The sequence below is a fragment of the Chinchilla lanigera genome, unplaced genomic scaffold, assembly GCF_000276665.1.
Source record: "Chinchilla lanigera isolate Chin_1 unplaced genomic scaffold, ChiLan1.0 scaffold00004, whole genome shotgun sequence".
NCBI classification, from domain to species: domain Eukaryota; kingdom Metazoa; phylum Chordata; class Mammalia; order Rodentia; family Chinchillidae; genus Chinchilla; species Chinchilla lanigera.
The window spans coordinates 11,628,629-11,647,988 of NW_004955405.1; the positions used below are offsets into that span (position 1 = coordinate 11,628,629).

Consider the following 19,360-nt stretch of genomic DNA (forward strand, 5'->3'; position numbering starts at 1 on the left):
CTTCAAACCTAACTATACATTAATTATATGCCAGTTTTTCAAAACAAATTTAAAAAGACATAATATAACAAAATTTCTCAGACATCAATACCGACTTACAGAAACCTGACTTACAGAAACCTGAGGAGGTGGAGGCAAAGAAATAGATGGTGCTGGAGAAAAATACCCCAATGAACATTCAGAAAAGAACGGTGGTTGCACTGGCGAAGGTGCTGTAAAAACAAAACAAAACAAAAAAAAGCAAACAAAAAAACTGGAGGTAAGATTTTAGTAATAGAAACTTTCAATTGGAACATAATAAATGTATGATTTGTTTGAAGAAATGCAAATACACTTTCATAGAGGCAATTAGAATTTTATCAATCTCTGATCAAATTTGAAATTTCGATGAGTCCCATTTCAAACAGTGACACTGTGACTTCATTTTTTCCTTCATAGGTAACAAAAGAAAACTGAAGACATGGACTATATAACCTATCCAGAAAGCAAAAGGAACTAGATATTTCACCAATAAAACACTCATTTTTCTCATGTTTTAAACTAATTTAACATTTCTTCTTTATCCCAGTTGTCTTATAACTTCAGACAGACATGTCTACATGCCTTAGAATGGGTTGACGTGACCATTTTACGTCTTAAAAATGTAAGTATCTGTGCTTAATATGGCAAAAAATTAAATCTGAGAAAGATGAGAACGCATTTTCTTTATAAATTTTTACAAATTTTTATTGTAAAAGCACAGATCATAAAGCTTTTATAAGAAATACAGTGTATTAACAATATTGTCAATACTTGGGAATTGCAATAAGTAATCTCTAAGAACCTGAAAATAAGAAAATAATACACCAGTCATGTAATGCCAACTGCATTCTGTTATATGCCTCAAACCTATGTTTTAAATTACTGAGAGAACAGGTCTCCCATAGCCAATCACCTGTGAACATCATCAAAAGCCAAGTCTCTGGCCCTCAAAGATAGAACAAATTCTAGATCACTCAGCCTAACTAAAGTACAGCCCTACCCATTCTAACCAGCCTTTCTAATCTAACCTGAGATGTCCCTAGAATCACTCTCCATTTCCAAATTTCTACAAAACATTACCACTGGAAAGAAGAGCAAAGCTTAAAAGCAAAACAGATTTTTATTTATTCTTTTTTTTTTTTGAAAGTAGAAAGAAACCTGACTATAAAGATCACAAAGTTGTTTCAAAAAGTAACGTTCTCATCATTCCTACAATCTTCACTTTTTAGAGCAGTTAACGAAGTTTAAACAATGCTTTTTATTTAAAGGCTCTCTAGGAAAACATACTGGAAATAAAGGTTAATACCATACATTTCAGGCTTGCTCTCTATGCATTTATATATAACACCAAACATTTATGTCTACAAAATTCATCAGCAAATCCACTTCACTACAAATTTCTTTCACAGTTTTAATGACCATTTTCTAATAATTGTAAATATATAAATGTTTCAAGTTTTGGCTCATACCTGGAGAATTAGTTTCACTATCTGTATCCATAGCAACTTCTTCATAGTTATCATATTGATAAATTCCTCCGCCACTATCAGTAGGTTGCTTATCTAAGGATCTCCTCAGGTCAGGATCTGAAGACTAAGTATACAACACGTTTTTTTCTTAGTGTTGAACCTTAGGCTACAAATTATAAAAGAACTGATAATTATTTTCTAGGGAACAATATCAAAAATCATGATGACTCAAACATACTAGATTTTGGAAATTTCAATTTACATCACAAGTACACTGCCATGGACATTTTATAAATGAAGTATCAGACAACGAATCTAGCAAGTACTATTTATATACATGAAATCCTTCATTATTAACTGAGCCATTAAATAATTATTTCTCTATAAACTATGATTACACCAAGCTCCTCAATACTTAGGGCTTCTGTAACAAACACTAATGTTGTCACCAATATTATATGAGAATGTTTCCCAAAAGACAATCACTATTTTTTTGTCTTTTTTTTTTGAGACAGGATCTCACTGTGCAGTTCAGCCTAGCCTTGAGCTCACTTTGTAGCCCAGGCTAGTCTCAAACTTGCAATGATCCTCCTGCTTCAGCCTCCTGAGTGTTGGGATTACAGGCATGCACCACCACGCCTGGCAAAACATTTTAATTATGAGTAAATAATATCTGAAAATTTTAAACTCTGGGTCCATAAGTTTGTGTAACTGTGTGTTCTTTTATTATTTATAATGTTTCAATTACAGAAACAGTTTACGTATAACAAAAAACTAGTAAAACCTATCCAGATGGAGATAAAAGAGTAATGTACAAATAATGCAATACTGAGATAAAAAATTTATCTAAGTGCTTTTTTTGTTTTGTTTTGTTTTTTTGAGATAGGGTTTCACTATGTAGTTCAGGCTGGCCTTGAACTCACAATGATTCCCCTACTTCAGGTGAGTGTTGGGATTATAGGCATGCACAACCCTACCCAGCTTCAAAGTGTTTTTTGATAGTTCCAAGTTGAATATTTGTAATATTCCCTGCTTAAACAAACCTAACTCTTGACTCCTTCCAAATAAAGAACTGTTACTCTTTACTAGCCCTCTAATTTTCATTAGCACCTTCACTTAGTATTCTTATAGCTCAAAACTCCTGAAACACTGTCACTAATAGCACTAGATCAATATTGTGTCAGTTTACTTCCTGACACAACCCAAAAAAGACAATGACACTCTCAGTCATTATCAATGACCTATATTGTAATGTCCAACAAATGCTTGATGACTAAATACTAAATTACCACAGGATGATTTAATATTATTTAAAATACTCCCTAAAAATCATGGCACATTCCTCATTCTTCATTACTAAATAATGAAAAACTAATAAAATTCTGTCCATGTACTTAAGAAACATTTACTTTTAGAATAAGTCTTTATTTTTTTCTAAATGGAAAATGGCCAAAATGCTAAAAGCAGTCTTTGCTAACCAAAATTTTAACTTCTTTAATTTCTTGTAGTATCTGTATATATAAAAGATTCATTCTCAATTATACCTTATTTGCCCCCCAAGAGTTACTTACATAAGAAACTCTACCAAACACAAAATACTTGTAGATTTTTCCTAGCTAAATCAATCTACAAAATAAGACTACGAAGACACAATTTTGAGTAATGTTTTGATTTTACATTTCTGTATTCTTACTTTACTTCTTGACCTCCTCTTTCCACCAACCAATTTCATGAATCTATTGTATTGCTCTTCTTGATTTGAGAGATCTCGAATTTTCCTAATTTCTTCTTCCCTTTTCCTTCTCTCTTCTTCTTCAGCTTGCTTCCGCTGGTCCTCTTCTTTCTGTCTTTCTTGTTCTTTTTGTTGCTGTAATTTCTTCCATGCCTTTGTTTGCTGTTTCCTCAATGCTTGTTTAGCTTTAAATGAAAAACAAATACTGATAGCTGTTACACACTTAAAATTTTACAAGACTGAAAGGTAAGAGCTTCAAAAATTATTTTTGTTATTACTAACTCATGTACACAGATCCACCTCTCAAATTCTGTTTATATAGGACTCTTCCCCATTTCAGGACACTAATTCCTCAAACTCAAAGCATCCTGAATTAAAATCTTTAAACTATAATGACACATGAATTGGATTAAGGTAATTTATAGAAATAGTCACCTGTCGCGCTAATTTTTTTGGCTGAATGTGTTTTTGTACTGGTTTTAACTTTTTGCTGTACAGTTTTTGTCTTAGTCAACTTTTCTTTGCTTTCTTTCATCACCTGCTGTTCCTTTTGTTGCCATTTTTTACTGGCTGACTGAAGAGCCAGAAGTCGAAGCTGTAATTCAGAGAGTTCCTCTTCATCTTCTCCAAGTTTCTTTAATTAAAAAAAAGTAAAAATTTTAAATTGTACTATTCAACCTTAAACATTTTACTAAATCACATCCTTTATTAGAATTTAAAGTTAATTTTGAAGCAAATATTTAAAAGGCAAATATGCATGAAATAAAGTAACTAGTTTACTTCCTATAATCCAAGACTGTAATTTAAACCAGGGTGGTGGCACATGCCTGTAATCTCAGCACTCGAGAGGCTGAGCCAGGAGGATCGTTGCAAGTTCAAGACCAGCCTGGGCTTCCAAGTGAGCTCAAGGCCACCCTGAACTGCAGAGTGAGATCCTGGTGCAAAAAGACAAAAAAAACTACAATCCCTATAATATAAACAATGAGTGAATGATATGTGTATAGATATAAATGTGCAGGATTAGAAGAGAACAGCACAACTGATAGGACAGGATGCAAAAAAAGGAAACTCAAACAAGATTAATTACGGCTACCCAACTTTGAAAGAGTAAAACGATGGCAACAAATGCAAGAAGAAATCAAGGACCCATACGAGGTAAGAAGTGAAGAATGAAGTCATCCTATAACAATGCAACTTATTACTCACAAGTAACAGCAGAGATATAATGAATGTCAAGATTCCAATTTGTGAACTTTTTAAAATACATTTTTAATTCTTTAAAGTAGTGTTATATTATTGAGTGAAATAAACCAGTCACACAAGTTTAAACACCATATGGTACTTCTCATTTGAGGCAAAGTACAAACAAAGAAAATAATGAAGGATAGCTAGGAGACTAGAAGACAGATCTCTTGCAATGGGGAAATGGTCCAAGGGAAAAAAGAAAGAAGGGTGAAGAAGAGGGGAAGGGGAATTAAGTAGAATAAAGATATGCCATGTACAAAAACCTAATAACCTCAATTAATGTAAACATTATATGTCATAACATGAGCTAAGATCAATAATATCAACAAGAATGAAAAATGCGGGGGCTGGGGATTTAGCTCAGTGGCACAGCGCCTGCCTGGCAAGCACAAGGACAGGAGTTCAATTCCCGGTACCAGAAAAAAACAAAAACAAACAAAACAAAACAAAACAAAATGGGATAGGGGATTGGAGGAAGAAGAAGAAGATTAAACAACAACAAAAGGAAACAAGCTGTGGTCTGTATTGTGGTATGTACATGTAACCACTCCCCAAGATGACTGTAAACTGCATAAAATTGCAAACATGTACTAATACAATAAAAACAATTTTTTTAAAGTGTTAAAGGAATAAATCTGTAGAGACTGCTTACATTTGAGTATTTTATATTGTAAAACGACATTTATCTGAATATTTAAAGTATTTTGAATACTTTAGGCTTCTTCAGGGAAACTAAAAAAGGAAGACATATTAAATGCACATGTTTGGGAACTTTTTTCCAACTGAAATAATTCCCTAATTTTTTCACTCCAACTTTTAAGAATTAAATTTATTTTTTAAACTAATACATAAAAAAAAAAATGGGTTACCATGCCATGCTTTGACACATGTATACATTGTATAACGTTTAAACCAATGTTAAACAAAAGCATTCAAAATTCTTTAAGCTTTTTGAAACATACAATATGTAACTGTTACCTAATGTTGCTCTACTATGCAACAGCACACTAGAACTCTCCTCCTAACTGCAGCTTGTTGTTCGGTGATCAACCTTTCCCATTCCACTCTCTTGAATTTGGAAATTGTACCTAAGCTATATCAATCACAGTTTTGCTTTGTTTTTTTTTTGGTTTTTCTCTGGTACCGGGAACCGAACTCAGGACCTTGCGCTTGCCAGGCAGGCGCTTTTGCCACTGAGCTAAATCCCCAGCCCCTCAATCACAGTTTTAAGTTTTTAATAGTTGCAGGTGGCTCATAACTACCATACTTGAGAATACAACTACAGAATATTTCCATTATTGTAGAAAATTCTACCAGAAGGCACTCTAGATCTAGAGTATAACTTTAAAAAAATTACCAACACTGTTCCACTGAGATTTTGCAACTATAGTACTTTGTTGAAATGATAGAAAGAAATCACTGGCTGTCATACAACTAACTATACGCTATCTGAAGCAGCTACTTGCACAAGATTACTGAACCAGGAATCAACCTCATTCAATCATTACTTGACAAGTAATTCCTATGAAACTTTAAGCAAGTCATTTAATTTACCCAAATGAATCTTACTTCATCCATAGGTCACATATAAAGTCAACTTCATAGGGTTATTATAAGGACCTTATTAAACACCTGTTTACAAATGGATGTATGTTTATTATTACATGTTTCCTACAACAACCATTGAGAACAGTTAATGATTATTCAATAGGTCACTCATGTATAGCTCTATTTATTTTCTTTAGAAGCCAATTTGAAGGGGGCTGGGGATTTAGCTCAGCAGCACAGCGCCTGCCTGGCAAGCGCAAGGTTGTGAGTTCGATTCCCGGTACCGGAAAAAAAAAAAAAAAAAAGAAGCCAATTTGAAGATACTAAAGTATAGTGCAACAACTATTGATAATCTCCTACCTCTTCTGTCTGTAACTATTATTTGTCTACTTGTTTTCCTGAGAAACTATCTTGAAGATAACAATATGTAAAACAATAACCACTGATAATTTCCTACCACTTTGTCTGTAAGTTGGTAAGCCCCCCCTATTATTATGTTATCCTTCTTTTACTCTTTAAAATAAAAAAAAAATTAACAAAAAAGACCTGTTTACAAGTATGTATCTGTATGTGTATCTATCCAAACATCTGTATACCTGTCCTATCACTTACGAAATCCAGGACGATCATTCCTAAAGCTCCTAGGCTCTTTAAATCATTTTCATTTACTCATAAGATCAAACTAAAATCTCTTAATTTAACAAGGAAAAGGCTTGAGTGATTGAGTGGTGTCTTGCAAGTTAAACAGTTTTTGATGCTTCTGTACTTTAGTAAATTGAAGCTTTACAATAACCCAGGGAAGTCATGACATTAAACTCATTTTGGAGAAAACAAAATAAAGACAAACAATGGCTAAATAGCTCCCTTAGTTACTAATAAGAGGAGTTACAATTTGGTATCTGGTCAAGGTTTCACAAAGAATAATCCACAAAAAAAATCAGAAAAGAAAATCTCTGAATTAATTTTAAGTTTAAAAAACCAAACAAAAGACTATCTATAGATATGTATCACACTTCAATGTAATATAATTTGCAGAATGCAGTGGAGAAAGACTTCAAGACAGCTCTCCAGAATTTATCTGAAGCTTTATAACCAATATAAAGTCAATGCAATAACAGAAGAACAGGCTACAGCAGTGCAAAAATCAGTCTTACCGAGATTGCCAGTCTCAAAAAGCAGTGCCTTACCTTTTCAGACAGAATATCTGAGGTACTAATTCTTCTTGTTAAATTTTGTTCATCTTCTAATCCTTTAAAATAAAACAGCATCTTTTGAAATACTCTGAAAGATACCCACAATCAATCTAAAATAAAATAATGCTATATAGTATTTAGTGTTGATTATTTTAAAGGGTTATCACTAGAGGATCTAATTTTCTCAATATTTTATCCAAAACAAAAGAATGCCATTAAAGAAAATGAAAATCTAATCAAACTTCTCTTAACAGCCTCATTCTGAAACTTACAACGTAGTTATTCAAGTATTAAAAAAAATTAAAACTATACTTTAATAACATGACTTGTGAACTAAAAATAATCATTTCAAATAAAAACAAAATTTATGGAGAAGATAAAAAGGAAAACTTCATTACCAAACAGACAACCTATTTGACAGAATATTATGATTAAATTAGCCTTCTAAAGCTGAAAGGAATTCAACATTTAAAGACTATATTGGATTTATGCATTATAGAATCAATTTTCTATTTACTTAGGAAAATATCAGGAGAGGTAGTATAAGTTAACAAAATTAAATCCACCCACATTTTCCCCAAATTTTAGGTTTGGGCTCAGAATTCTGAAGTAGTCTATTAAACTTTATATATTATCTAATGTACAACAGCTTTCAAACTCAGAATATAGTATATTTACAGTAGTACTTGGCAACTATTTTTGTTAAAATAGGTGAATTTAAAAACTAAGAAATCTTTCAAGATGGATCACCATTAGTTGGAGGCCAGACTGGGCTACTTAGTGAGTTCAGGGCCATCCTGAATTTCACAGGAAAATCTTGTTTTAAAAAAAAACCCACAAGACAATGAGAATACTCCATGACATGAAAAATTAATGAGTTACACAGAAAAATTCATTAAAAGACAGAAAAAGAAAATGAGCTTATTAAAAAAAAAATCAAATATAGTAAAGATGTTTATATCTTATACAATTGTCTCAAAATTGCAACCAAAGTGATCTTTTGAAAGTATGAAAACAAATTATGCTCATCCTTTGTTCAAGCTCCTATAAAAGCACTCATAAAAAGCCAAAGTTGTTACAAGGCTCTGTATCAGGAGTGGTGAACTTACGGCACGCATGCCCCAGGGGACTGTTTGTAATCAGTGAAAGCTCTAAAAGATTCACCATCACTGCTCTATATTATGGAACTCAATATGCCATTTCCAATCTCTTCCCTCCCACTATTCATATCCCTAATTTGTCTTTAGTTGTATAGCCCTCTCTGTTATGTTCCGAATAAGTCAGCCATCCTACATTAGGGTCATTAAGCTAGTTCAATGACTCCCAAAACTGAGCATGTACCAGAAATCAACAGGAGGGTTGGTTGAACACTGACTGACAAGACCCATTCTCAGAACTCACAACCCAGTATATCTGGGGAAAAACATGAAAATTTGCATTTCGAAAGGTATTGCTGGCACCTAAGAACCATAATTAGAAAATCAGTGTTCTCTCTGCCTAGAAACCTCTTCTTCCAATATCCACTTGGCTATCCTATCCCTGACTTCAAAGTCTGTTTAAATCTCACATTCAAATTGAGGGCTATCCTAGTCAACCTATTAGTGATGCAATTAGTTGCCTCTACTCCCATCCTACTCACGCTGCTGTACTTCTCTAAGAGTTAACTTATCATCAGCTTCACTGGCTTCCCTTCTAAAATGCAAGCATATGAAGGTATAAGTGACTATTTGGGGAACACTGGTACACACTCATAGCCCCCCATAAATGGAAGATTGTGAAAGAAGACTCGCTTGAACCCAGAAGTTTGAGACCAACCTGTGCCACACAGTGAGACGCTGCCTCCAAAAGACAGATGACAGATAGATAGATAGAAAGATAAATAAATAAAGGCAAGCCTATGAGGGCATAAATCTGTTCTGTTCACTAATGAACTTCTAAAAGCCTAGAACAAAATGCTCAACTAATTTGTGAATGAATGAGAGAAAGAGGTGAAAAGTACCCATTGAATTTTACAACTGGGTCACACATAGTCTTGCTGCGCAAGATTCAGTTTTGCTCTGAGGACAGAAAAGCAGACTATACTGGGTTAACAGAGGAACAGGAAATGAATAGGAGCTGACTGGCTTTTCCAGAAATCTCACTGAAAAAGAGGAGAAATACTTAACAGAAGTTAAGGAAGACTACACGATGAGAAGACATTTAAGTTTTTAAATGAAAAGGTCAAATATGTTTAAAATAAGAATACCTGAGGGAAAAATGGTTAAAGATAAAGCAAAATAAACACAAAATAGAGCAAGGTCCAAAAAAAAAAAAAAAAAAAAAAAAAAACGGGAGAGAAGTTAAAACCAAATGTAATAAAACAAAGTGGTCATGGACAAAAGGGTCATCACCTCCTCAGAGTGGAAGAATTGAAGTGAAAACTTTTCAACACTGATGCTAGTTACCTAAAACACATCTGATCACATATGACAACCCACCCAATGTTAAAAAATAAAACTCAAATTCCTTAACAAGAAATTCAAGAGTGTTCCCAATTCAGCTCCTACATGCTGTAAACATACCCACTTTGTCCAAAAAGCAAACCATATAGACCACAGGCACATTTAATCAATCTCAATATCCTTAAAAAGTCCTCTGCATCTTCCATTCATTCGGTTCTAACTTCCTAAATGGAAAAGACTTATTTTTAAGATACATATCAAACATTCCCATCCCTACGAAAACTTTCTAAACTCAAGTGAGGATATTTGATCCTTTCTTTTAACCCTGCAAGCTTTCACACATAACTCTCATTCTGTTCTATGATGGATATTTATATGGCTTCTGTCTTCCTAGATTATGTTTTTCAAAATCGCCTGTTCATAAATTTCAACTTATAACTTCTTTGTAGAGGGAAAAATCATTTCCCTGAGAATATGTAATCAAAAATAGTCATTACTCAGGTTTGCAAGCAAATTTACATCATATGGGTGGCCCTCAAAACTTTACATATAAAGTGATTCCAGAACAATTTATCTACCATCCTAAACCAGGTATGGTGGCATATGCCTATAATCCTAGCACTCTGAGAGAATGAGGCAGGAGAATCCCTAAGTTTGCGCCTAGTCTACCTCAAAATACAAGACCCTGCCTCAAAAATATAGAAAAGGGGCTGGAGAGGTAACACAGTGTGGAGACCCAGGGCCAATCCCCAGAACCGGGGGGGAGTGGGATATAGGAACATAAAAAAATTGATGAAATAATAATCTATATAGCCCTTTCAAACACACACACATTTATAAAAATCAATCACATACTAAACAATAAAACAAGCCTCTACCAGTATTTCAAAAGATTAGTTATCATATAGATACAATTCTCTGCCAGTGTTACTGACATACATATCACTAACAGAAAATACCACTAGAAAACATGTATTCTGGGGAAGAAAACACTTCCAAATAGCATACAAGTCAAAGAAACACAAAAATTAGAAAAATACTTAGAATGAATGAGGAAGCCAGGTGCAGTGATGAATGCCTATAACCCCAGCACTCAGGCTGATACAGGAGAATCACCCCAGATTTCAAGGCCACCTGAGCTACGTAGTTCAAAGCATGCTTCCTTCAGCAGCACATACAGTGAGTTCAAAGCTAGCTAAGCACATAGGGAGACTCTTTTTCAAAAAAAAAAAAAAAAAAGACTAATAGAATTTACATAGCCCAACTTGGATACAGCTAAAGTTGAAATTTTATGACTTAACAGCTTCAAGGGGCTGAAAACTAATGTAAAAACTATGGTTTTGTTTCTGGGGAAATTAAGGAAGGGGAAAAAACAAGGAGATAAAATTTATAAATGCCACAAATAATAACACGTTAAGAAATTCTTAAGAATAAGTGTAACTTTTATAATTTATAAAAAATGGACACATTGTTAGAAAAATATAACTTGCACAAACTCCCTTAACAGAAACAGAAAATAGGAACTATCCTCAGCTTAAAACAAATACTCCTAGGGGGCTGGGGCTGTCACTTAGTGGTACTACACTTGACTAGCACGAGTGAGGCCATAGGTTAGATCCCCAACACAGCAAAAACAAAAATTTTAAAACTCCTCCATCAATTCTGGATACTTTTAGCAGCAAAATCTACCAAGTATTCTAGAAATATCATAACATTATACAAAAACTATCAGGGAAAAAAAAGGGAGGGGGAGTTTACAAATTACAAACATAGATATAAAATTTTAAATAAAACATTAGCAAACCTTTATTGCTAATGAGCAAAAACTGGAAAAATCAAGGATTCCTCAACTGGGAAGTGAATAAACTATGGTGAGTCATTGTCAAGAACATAGCAATAAAACAGAATGAACTATCAATATACACAACTATGTAGATGAATTGCAAATATACTCTAAGTGAAAACAAAAGCTAGAATTAAAAGGCATGTACTGTGTATATCACTCATGTGATATTCTTGGAAAAGCAAAGCTACAGGGGCAGAGCAGTAGCTACAAGGCAGGCTAAACTTTGAGGGAGGAATTTACAAAGTGAAATGAGGAAAGTGTGCTAGGGGTTGTAAATGGAACTATTCCATATCTTAATTGTAGTAGCTAATGATACTGTATTTCTCAAAATTTGAACTATTCTCTAAAACAAATTTTAGTGCATACACATTCTATCTTAATAAAAGAAAATAAAAAATAAATCCGTGATTTAAACTACTATGAACTGCTTAACCAGGCATAAAAGGGTGGTTTAACACTGTAAAATTAATGTAATTCAGTATATTAATAAAGGAGATAAAAGCTCATATCAAAAATGGTGAAAAAAGACATGATAAACTTCAACATCCACTTATGATGAAAATCTCAAACTAGGAATAGGAAAAAGCCCTTCCCTTATTCAAGAAAACTTCTTACAGGGGCTGGGGATTTAGCTCAGTGGCAAAAGCACCTGCCTGGCAAGCGCAAGGTCATGAGTTTGGTTCCCGGTACCGGAGAAAACCCCCCCCCAAAAAAAAAACAAAAAAAAAACTTCTTACAAACCCTACAAAAAACTTACATGTCAAGATAAATGGTAAATGCTAAAAGTATTCTAAATCACAAAACAAAGATGCTCACTATTACCACTTACGTCCAACCCTGTAAGTCCAGGTCAGCATGACAGACCAAAAAAGAAATAAAGATTTATAGGACACAAAAGTTGCCATCATTAAATAACGTGAACCTCTACAAGGAAAGTAAAAAACAACTGCAGGATTTAGAATCTTTTCAATAAAGTACACTTTCAAAACAAATGAGTTACTCCACTGAAGGTTTTTTATCTCTTTTGTCTTTTTCAGACAGGGTCTCACTACACAGTTCAGGCTGGCCTCAAACTTGCAGCAATCCTCCTGACTCAGCCTCCCAAGTGCTGGGATTACAGGCGTGCACCATCACCCATGGCCCTCTTTTGAAGTCTTACCTAATAATTAAAATATTTAATTCATTACCTTGACTAGATTCAGTAGCCTCGGATTTCAGGGACAGCTGTTTTGCACCATCTTTACCTTTTTTCAACCTGTTCTTATCCCCTGGTAAAGTCAATTTTTGCCTGAGTGGTTTTAATTCAAATGCCTGAAAAGTTTTAACCTGTGTTTTCTCTTCAGGAGCTACTTCTTTACTTGAGTCTTTTGTAATACTGACATTATCAGTGCTTGTTTGGTCCTCAAAGTTCAATGTTTTATGAGAGTCTTCTTGCACATGTTCTTCTTTGCTACTCAAAGCTAGTTTTTCATCCTTATTGATACATTCTAGTTCCAACTGTATTTGCTTATACTTTAAAAGTAAATCTTCAAAAGTTTCTTCCCCACAGTTTTCACTTTTTGATGAATAATTCTGTTTTCTTGATGGAGATCTTCCAAAACTTTTGGCTGAACAGCGTATTAAGGAAATCACTTTAGAAAATTTTCGAGTTAAATCTCAAAAAATAAAAATACAGATGAATCTTCTCTTTTAAATTTTTCACGGAACATGAACTGGTATTTTTAAATTACTATATTCCATTTAATGTATGTGCCTTTAATGCCCACTTTCATTACATGCTCACATTTCAATTCAACAAGCATTCACGAAACAGTCCACTTATAAAAATCATCGGTTTCAACAATTACCAGTAGTATCCACAGAAAATCCACCTAGTTATGTTACAGATAGCACAATTCTTTCTGTAAGTACCAGGAAATCTCATAACAATGTGGATGTTTAAGATTATTTTCCGAAGGAAAAGTAGAACAACTGAGTGTGGATTATTTACACTTCAGATAATCATAAGGAAATGTTTCTCCTCTTTAGATTCTTCTCATATCTCAAATTTAAAAAAAAAAAACTAATGATTAGACCAATTTATGAATTAGAGACATGTTCTTAAAATAACACATAACAAGCTCATAATACATAACAAGCTCAGAGCTCAACTATATTAATATTCAACATATGCACAACTAAAATAAGTTATATTATAAACAATAAAATCTTTAAACAGCACTCAAAATGTATTTTCTAAAATTAAGTAATTCATATATACAAACATCATTACACCTTATTTTCCTAGCCAGTACCTCATATGGTTTTAAAACATTGTTTACGTATCATTTTCTGTTGATTAGAATGTTACATTATGTTTCATAAATGATTTCTTTTCCTGTTGTAACAATCTATAGGACAAGCAGCCAGCAAATGAGAATCACCACCCAATATTTGAGAAAATAAACTGTACTGTACAACTGAAAATATTTTACAGTTCTATAGCAAAACTAGAAAAAGCTTTGGTTCTGATATTCTCAGTCAAGTTTCTTTTTCTTTTCTTTTTGAGACAGGTCTCACTATGCAGTTCAGGCTGGCCTTGAGCTCACTTTGTAGCCCAGGATGGTCCTGAACTCGCAATGATCCTCCTGCCTCAGCCTCCCAAGTGCTGGAATTACAGGACTGCGCCACCACGCCCAGCTGAGAGTCAAATTTCTTGAATACTAGTTACTTATTACTGTTCTGACCTACTCATCTATAACCAAATGAAAGTGGGTTATACTGCTCAAACTTTGTGTCTACTAATATTCTCTAACCTTACTTTATCTGACCTCTCTGTAGCATTTGATGCTGTATACCACTGCCCTCTGTAACTCTCACTACCCCCTTGTTTCTCTACTTTTTAAATTCATGACCTCTTTTCTCTCCGATTCCTGAAATAACTGTGCTCTTTAGTAAGCTCTCCTGTAAGAGTCTTTTGCTTTGGATTTAGAGCAAAGTATTCCCAGTTTTTCGTACCACAACAGAGAAATTGGCCTGATAAGATACTGTATTTTGAATTGCCTATCTCCCACAAGCCACGCTCTATACTACTGACATAGTAATCCTTTGAGAATACAGTACAAATCTAATCAGATCACTCTCCTTGTTAAATCTCAGTAGGATAGAGTCCAAAAAGCCTTCAGGTGTCTTATGATCTGACCCGTCCTGACCTTTCCAATCTTTTCTCAGCTAATCACAATTTGTGTACAGCTTTGTACTTAGGTTTCTCCACTCTTCACCTTCACCTCAATTCAAATAACCAACATGGAGAATCAGAATTACTCTCCCCTCTCCTTTCTTATGCGCTCTTATACACAAATCCTGAAATTCCCTATATTTACATCTGGTTTTGCCTGAAGCCATTTAAATGCACAATTGCAACCATTAGAAAGTAAATAAAGACTAAAGACTTTGGGAAAGTATGCAAAAGGAAAAGACTCCATAGACTAGCAAAAAGTGACATCTAAGGAATAGGAAAATTCAGGAAAAGCAACTGAGTTCTGACTAATCTCCTCAGGACTACATAAAATCTCTTAACCTTAATTATACAGATAGCTAGACTAAAACCAGCACACCCCAGATGTAACTTTAAGCTTAAAATGTAATTTCTAATTTAAATTTTTTTAAAAATTGCTTTTAAAAACCAAATTTTAAAACCTGATTAAAATTAAAATGCTATTCAACCTTTTCAGCTGTAGCTGAAAATGGAATGATTTTTTTTATGACAGACAATGGCCTAATTATGTTAGTTCTCATCTGATTTAGAAGCAGAAAACAGTAGTCATCTAAGGGAGACTTAGGCTAAAATAAGACTGACAAAGTGTCTATCATTTGGAAAAATTTAAAGTGAAGAAGAATAAAGAAGTACACTAGAATCTGATTTATTCTGTTTCTTTAAAGCTGAAGCTACTGAAATTACTGAAACTAAAAAGATGAGAACCAAAAAAATCTGTATTCAAAATATTTCATTTCTAAACTATTGAAAGCCATACATTTGCTCTCACCTTTTTATACATTTATAGTGACTTTTTACTATCACAGTGGAAATATGAATTAAACTTATATAATTCTGATATTAAAAGAATTGTAATAAAGATTACACTACAAATTTTTTATTTTCTCATATACAAAAGTAGCTGCGAACCGGGCATGGTGGCGCATGCCTGTAATCCCAGCACTCAGGAGGCTGAGGCAGGAGGATCATTGCAAGTTGGAGACCAGCCTGGGCTACAAAGTGAGCTCAAGGCCAGCCTGAACTGCATAGTGAGACCCTGTCTCAAAAAGACAAAAAAAAAGTAGCTGAGCATTAAAACCTATGTTTTTCTTTTCAAATTTTGACAAGAATAACACTGCTAGGATGGATTATCGATGTATCATGGGCAGAGGATTTAAACAAGCATCCTTTTCTTAAAGGGCAGCATTTGTAAAAAAAAAAAAAAAAAAACACCAAGAGAGAGTGTTTCTGACAGTTATATTACTATTATTACTGTTGCTTTGGTTTTTTGAGACAGGGTCTATGTAAGCTCAGGCAGGCCTCAAACTCAGTGATCCTCCTGCCTCAGCCTACAGTATTGATATTATAGGTGTGCACCACCATGCACAGCTTGCTTCTGACAAGTTATTACAGAAATCAAAGTCACCTGGAGTCCATATTTTCTTATATTCTACTTGTAATCTCATATGCCTGCTTACTAATATAAATATGTATAAACATATAAATTAATAAAAGTACATGCCAGAGGCCCAAACTTGTACTGAATGAAGACAGAAAACAAAGGCAAAAGGACAGCAAATCCACCCATCTCTGCCTTTTCCAGTACAGACTAACACAATAAAGCTACAAACTGTCACAGTATTTTTGTATACCTCAACTTGAACTTTGTTACTAAGCTGTACTTATTTCTGTCTCTCCAAAACAAAGTGTAAGTTTCCTCTCTATCCTTTTTTAAAACCCACATATATGCCTAACGAGCCCTTCTGGTTTTGGATTCAGAACAATCAATCAACAAATCCACGGATTAAAAGAATATTCTGGACAGAAGTTTTCTAACCTTCTTCAAAGAACATTCACTGTGTTTAAAACTTAAGTATTTAAATAATTTTCTTCTGAAATAATCCTCAAATGCTCCTAATACAATGTCCAGTTGCAGAAGTAAGTTTTTCCAGGGCACCAACACCAGAAGCTGCTGCTACCTAATTAAACATTGCTAGCCCCTTTACATCATGATATCTGGGACAGTCCATCCTGGCCCTAAGTATTCTGTAAAAATAATTCTGAGGATCTTCCAAATAAATGTAATTATATGTAAATTTCATACATAATAAATATATTAAAAATTACTTATGAGAATTATAGCTACTAATGAAAGTCCTTCGTAAACTTCTATGCAGTTATTACCGAGTAATCAAGACATAGTTCTATAAAATAAGAAACCTTCAGATAATTAATTTCTTGGTATAAATCTTCAGTAAACTCAGTAATTAGTTAAAGATAACTGAGAAGGGGCTGGGGATTTAGCTCAGCGGCAAAGCGCCTGCCTGGCAAGCGCAAGGTCGTGAGTTCGGTTCCCGGTACCGTACAAAAACAAAAACAAAAACAACAAAAAAAAAAGATAACTGAGAAAAAGATTAAGGGGAGCAAAAATAATCACGTATTTTGCCGTCTTCCTTCTAAACTTGCCCATAATCTACACGTCCCCCACTCTAATACTTTAAAATAAAAATGCTGGTAAGTTTACCTTCTTGTCTGGCCCCCATGCAAACACTACTACAAGTTATAAAATATTCAAAAGTCAACATAAGAAGAGTTAATGAGCAGACAGCTTTCCAAACCCATGAAAATCTGAAAAAGCTCTAAATCGATAGAATTGGTAAAGACACAGTATCTCTTTCCCCCAATTCTAAGGCAGCAAGCAGATCCAGTAGGAAAGGTAAACGCAATCACAGGAACGGTAGGATTGTGCGGAACAAAACTTTACGCTTTCCAATGCCAAGGCGCAATACAAGTATTGTACAGTATTTCCAAAAGTGTTTGCTATTTTTTTCCTGTCTAATAAAGTCAAATGCACAGAAAACTCAAAGTTCCTGCACTGGCGAAAAAATATATGCTCGTATAAACTTGGGCTGCCGAATATTCTATTGCAAGTCGCACCATCTGCGATCCCACTAGGTACCCCAATCCACACGCGTTCATGTCAACAAGCAACAATGCAACCTCAGCAACACCGCTAGTGTGACACATGGAATTACCCAGCAACTTTAAGTGCACTGACAGGCACGGGCGGCTCCGCAAAGTTACAATCATCTCAAGGACCTAGTTAATGACGCAAAGGGGAACTTCGGTGACACACCCAGGGCCGACCGCCACGGTAAGGATACAGCTCTTCCGAGGCGGAGAGGGCTCGCGCCAGCCCTGGCTGCTGCTGAATCCGGACCCCACGCCTCCTCCCAGAGGTCTGCACCCCGGCTTGCCTCCTCGCTCGCCCACTCCTCGACCCCGACTCCAGCGACTCCCACCCCTGTAAGGCCTGCCTCGAAAGCGGAAACGGTCCAAGGCAATGTGGCTCCGCTCCCAGAAAGACGGCCGCGGGCTGCTTTCGGACAGAGAGCTCGAGGGCATCCGCACCGAGGGCGGATGAGACCGGAAAGGCTCTTTGGGTCGGTAGCTGCTGTGTCCCCTGAGGTGGCCCCGCTCCGACGCGTGCCGCGAGCGTGAGAAATTCCTCAGCGGCTGCTGAGAGGACGAGGACGACGACGAGGAGCCACCGCCTCCGCCGGATCCACCGCCCCGGGCCGGGTGGAGAGGCCTCCGCCGCGGATACGGTAACAGCCCCCCGCCGCCGCTGCTGCTGCTGCTGCTCCGGCTCCGGACCTGGCTGTTATTGTCGTCGTCACTGATCTCCCCATCCTCGAGCTCCCCTTCTTCCTTCGGCGACAGGCCACTGGAGGCCGGGGCCGAAGTGTCCGCGGTCGCCATCCGGGGAGCGGCGCCTTCCACACCACCTTAGCCCTCCGTCCGGGGATCCGCCCGACAACTGCCTTCCTCGTCGGCTCCCTTCTTTCCTAACGGACCTGGTAGGTGCGGCCCTACTGTATTCCGACACCTAGCGGGTTCTGCTCCCCAACTTCCCCGCACCCCAGTTCTTTCACGCCGGACCGTCGCAAGCCAGTTCCCTCTCCTAGCGCCCCCTTGCTCCTCAGCGATCAGGAATCTTCCGCCTCGCGAGAAAGGGGCTCTGCTAGCGGCCGAGCCCGCGCCGTCACTTCCGGCGGTACGCCGGAAGCAAGGTTCCAAGTCGCGCGATAGTGCAGGCCACACGCGCTGAGATGTGTAGTACCTCGTTTGTCATCTGGCTCGTTCTTCCTGTCTACAGTACACGCCCACCCTGGCGTCTGCATTGGGACCCGTGGGTGCGAGCCGGGCTGCTCTTGCCTACAGATTTGGAGAAGTTCAGTAGTAAACGGAGGGGAAAACACCTCTGTTCTTTTAATTGCTGTGAAGACCGCTGCCAAAAGGTGGCAACAGACCTACTTTCGGGGACGGGGACGGGGACGGGAACGGGGAGGGGCGGGGAACGGGCAGCGTCCGCCATCTTGGTGAAGGCAAAGGAAGGCGCCGGGAGCTCCAGGATGGTCGGCTCTGCTGGCTCAAACGCGTCATATTAATAAAGAGAAAGGGGAGGTTGACCCTCTCGCGCCCCGCCCTCCATGTACACCCCTTCTCTCCACCCCACTGTCACCACTGAGCTCGGTGGGCCCTTCGCCTGCCTCGATTGTTCAGCCTCTGCCTGAAAGAAGCTTAGCGGCTAGTGCCTCAGAACAGGTTTAAGACCGCCGAATGAGGG

General features: G+C 36.5%; 1 protein-coding gene across 1 annotated transcript in view; it reads right to left on the bottom strand.

Annotated features, from left to right (window-relative positions):
* Zfc3h1 (zinc finger, C3H1-type containing) overlaps positions 1–18,507 on the bottom strand; it is a 48,334-nt gene extending 29,827 nt beyond the window's left edge. Inside the window, exons 1-7 of the mRNA XM_005374321.2 lie at positions 17,895–18,507; positions 12,683–13,102; positions 7,203–7,264; positions 3,658–3,856; positions 3,184–3,407; positions 1,491–1,614; positions 115–212 (exon numbers count right to left, since the gene is read on the bottom strand). Coding sequence (XP_005374378.1) covers positions 115–212; positions 1,491–1,614; positions 3,184–3,407; positions 3,658–3,856; positions 7,203–7,264; positions 12,683–13,102; positions 17,895–18,492 — 1,725 coding nt within the window. The 5' untranslated portion in view covers positions 18,493–18,507. The remainder of the gene's footprint in view (positions 1–114; positions 213–1,490; positions 1,615–3,183; positions 3,408–3,657; positions 3,857–7,202; positions 7,265–12,682; positions 13,103–17,894) is intronic.
* Between the last annotated feature and the right edge of the window lie 853 nt (positions 18,508–19,360).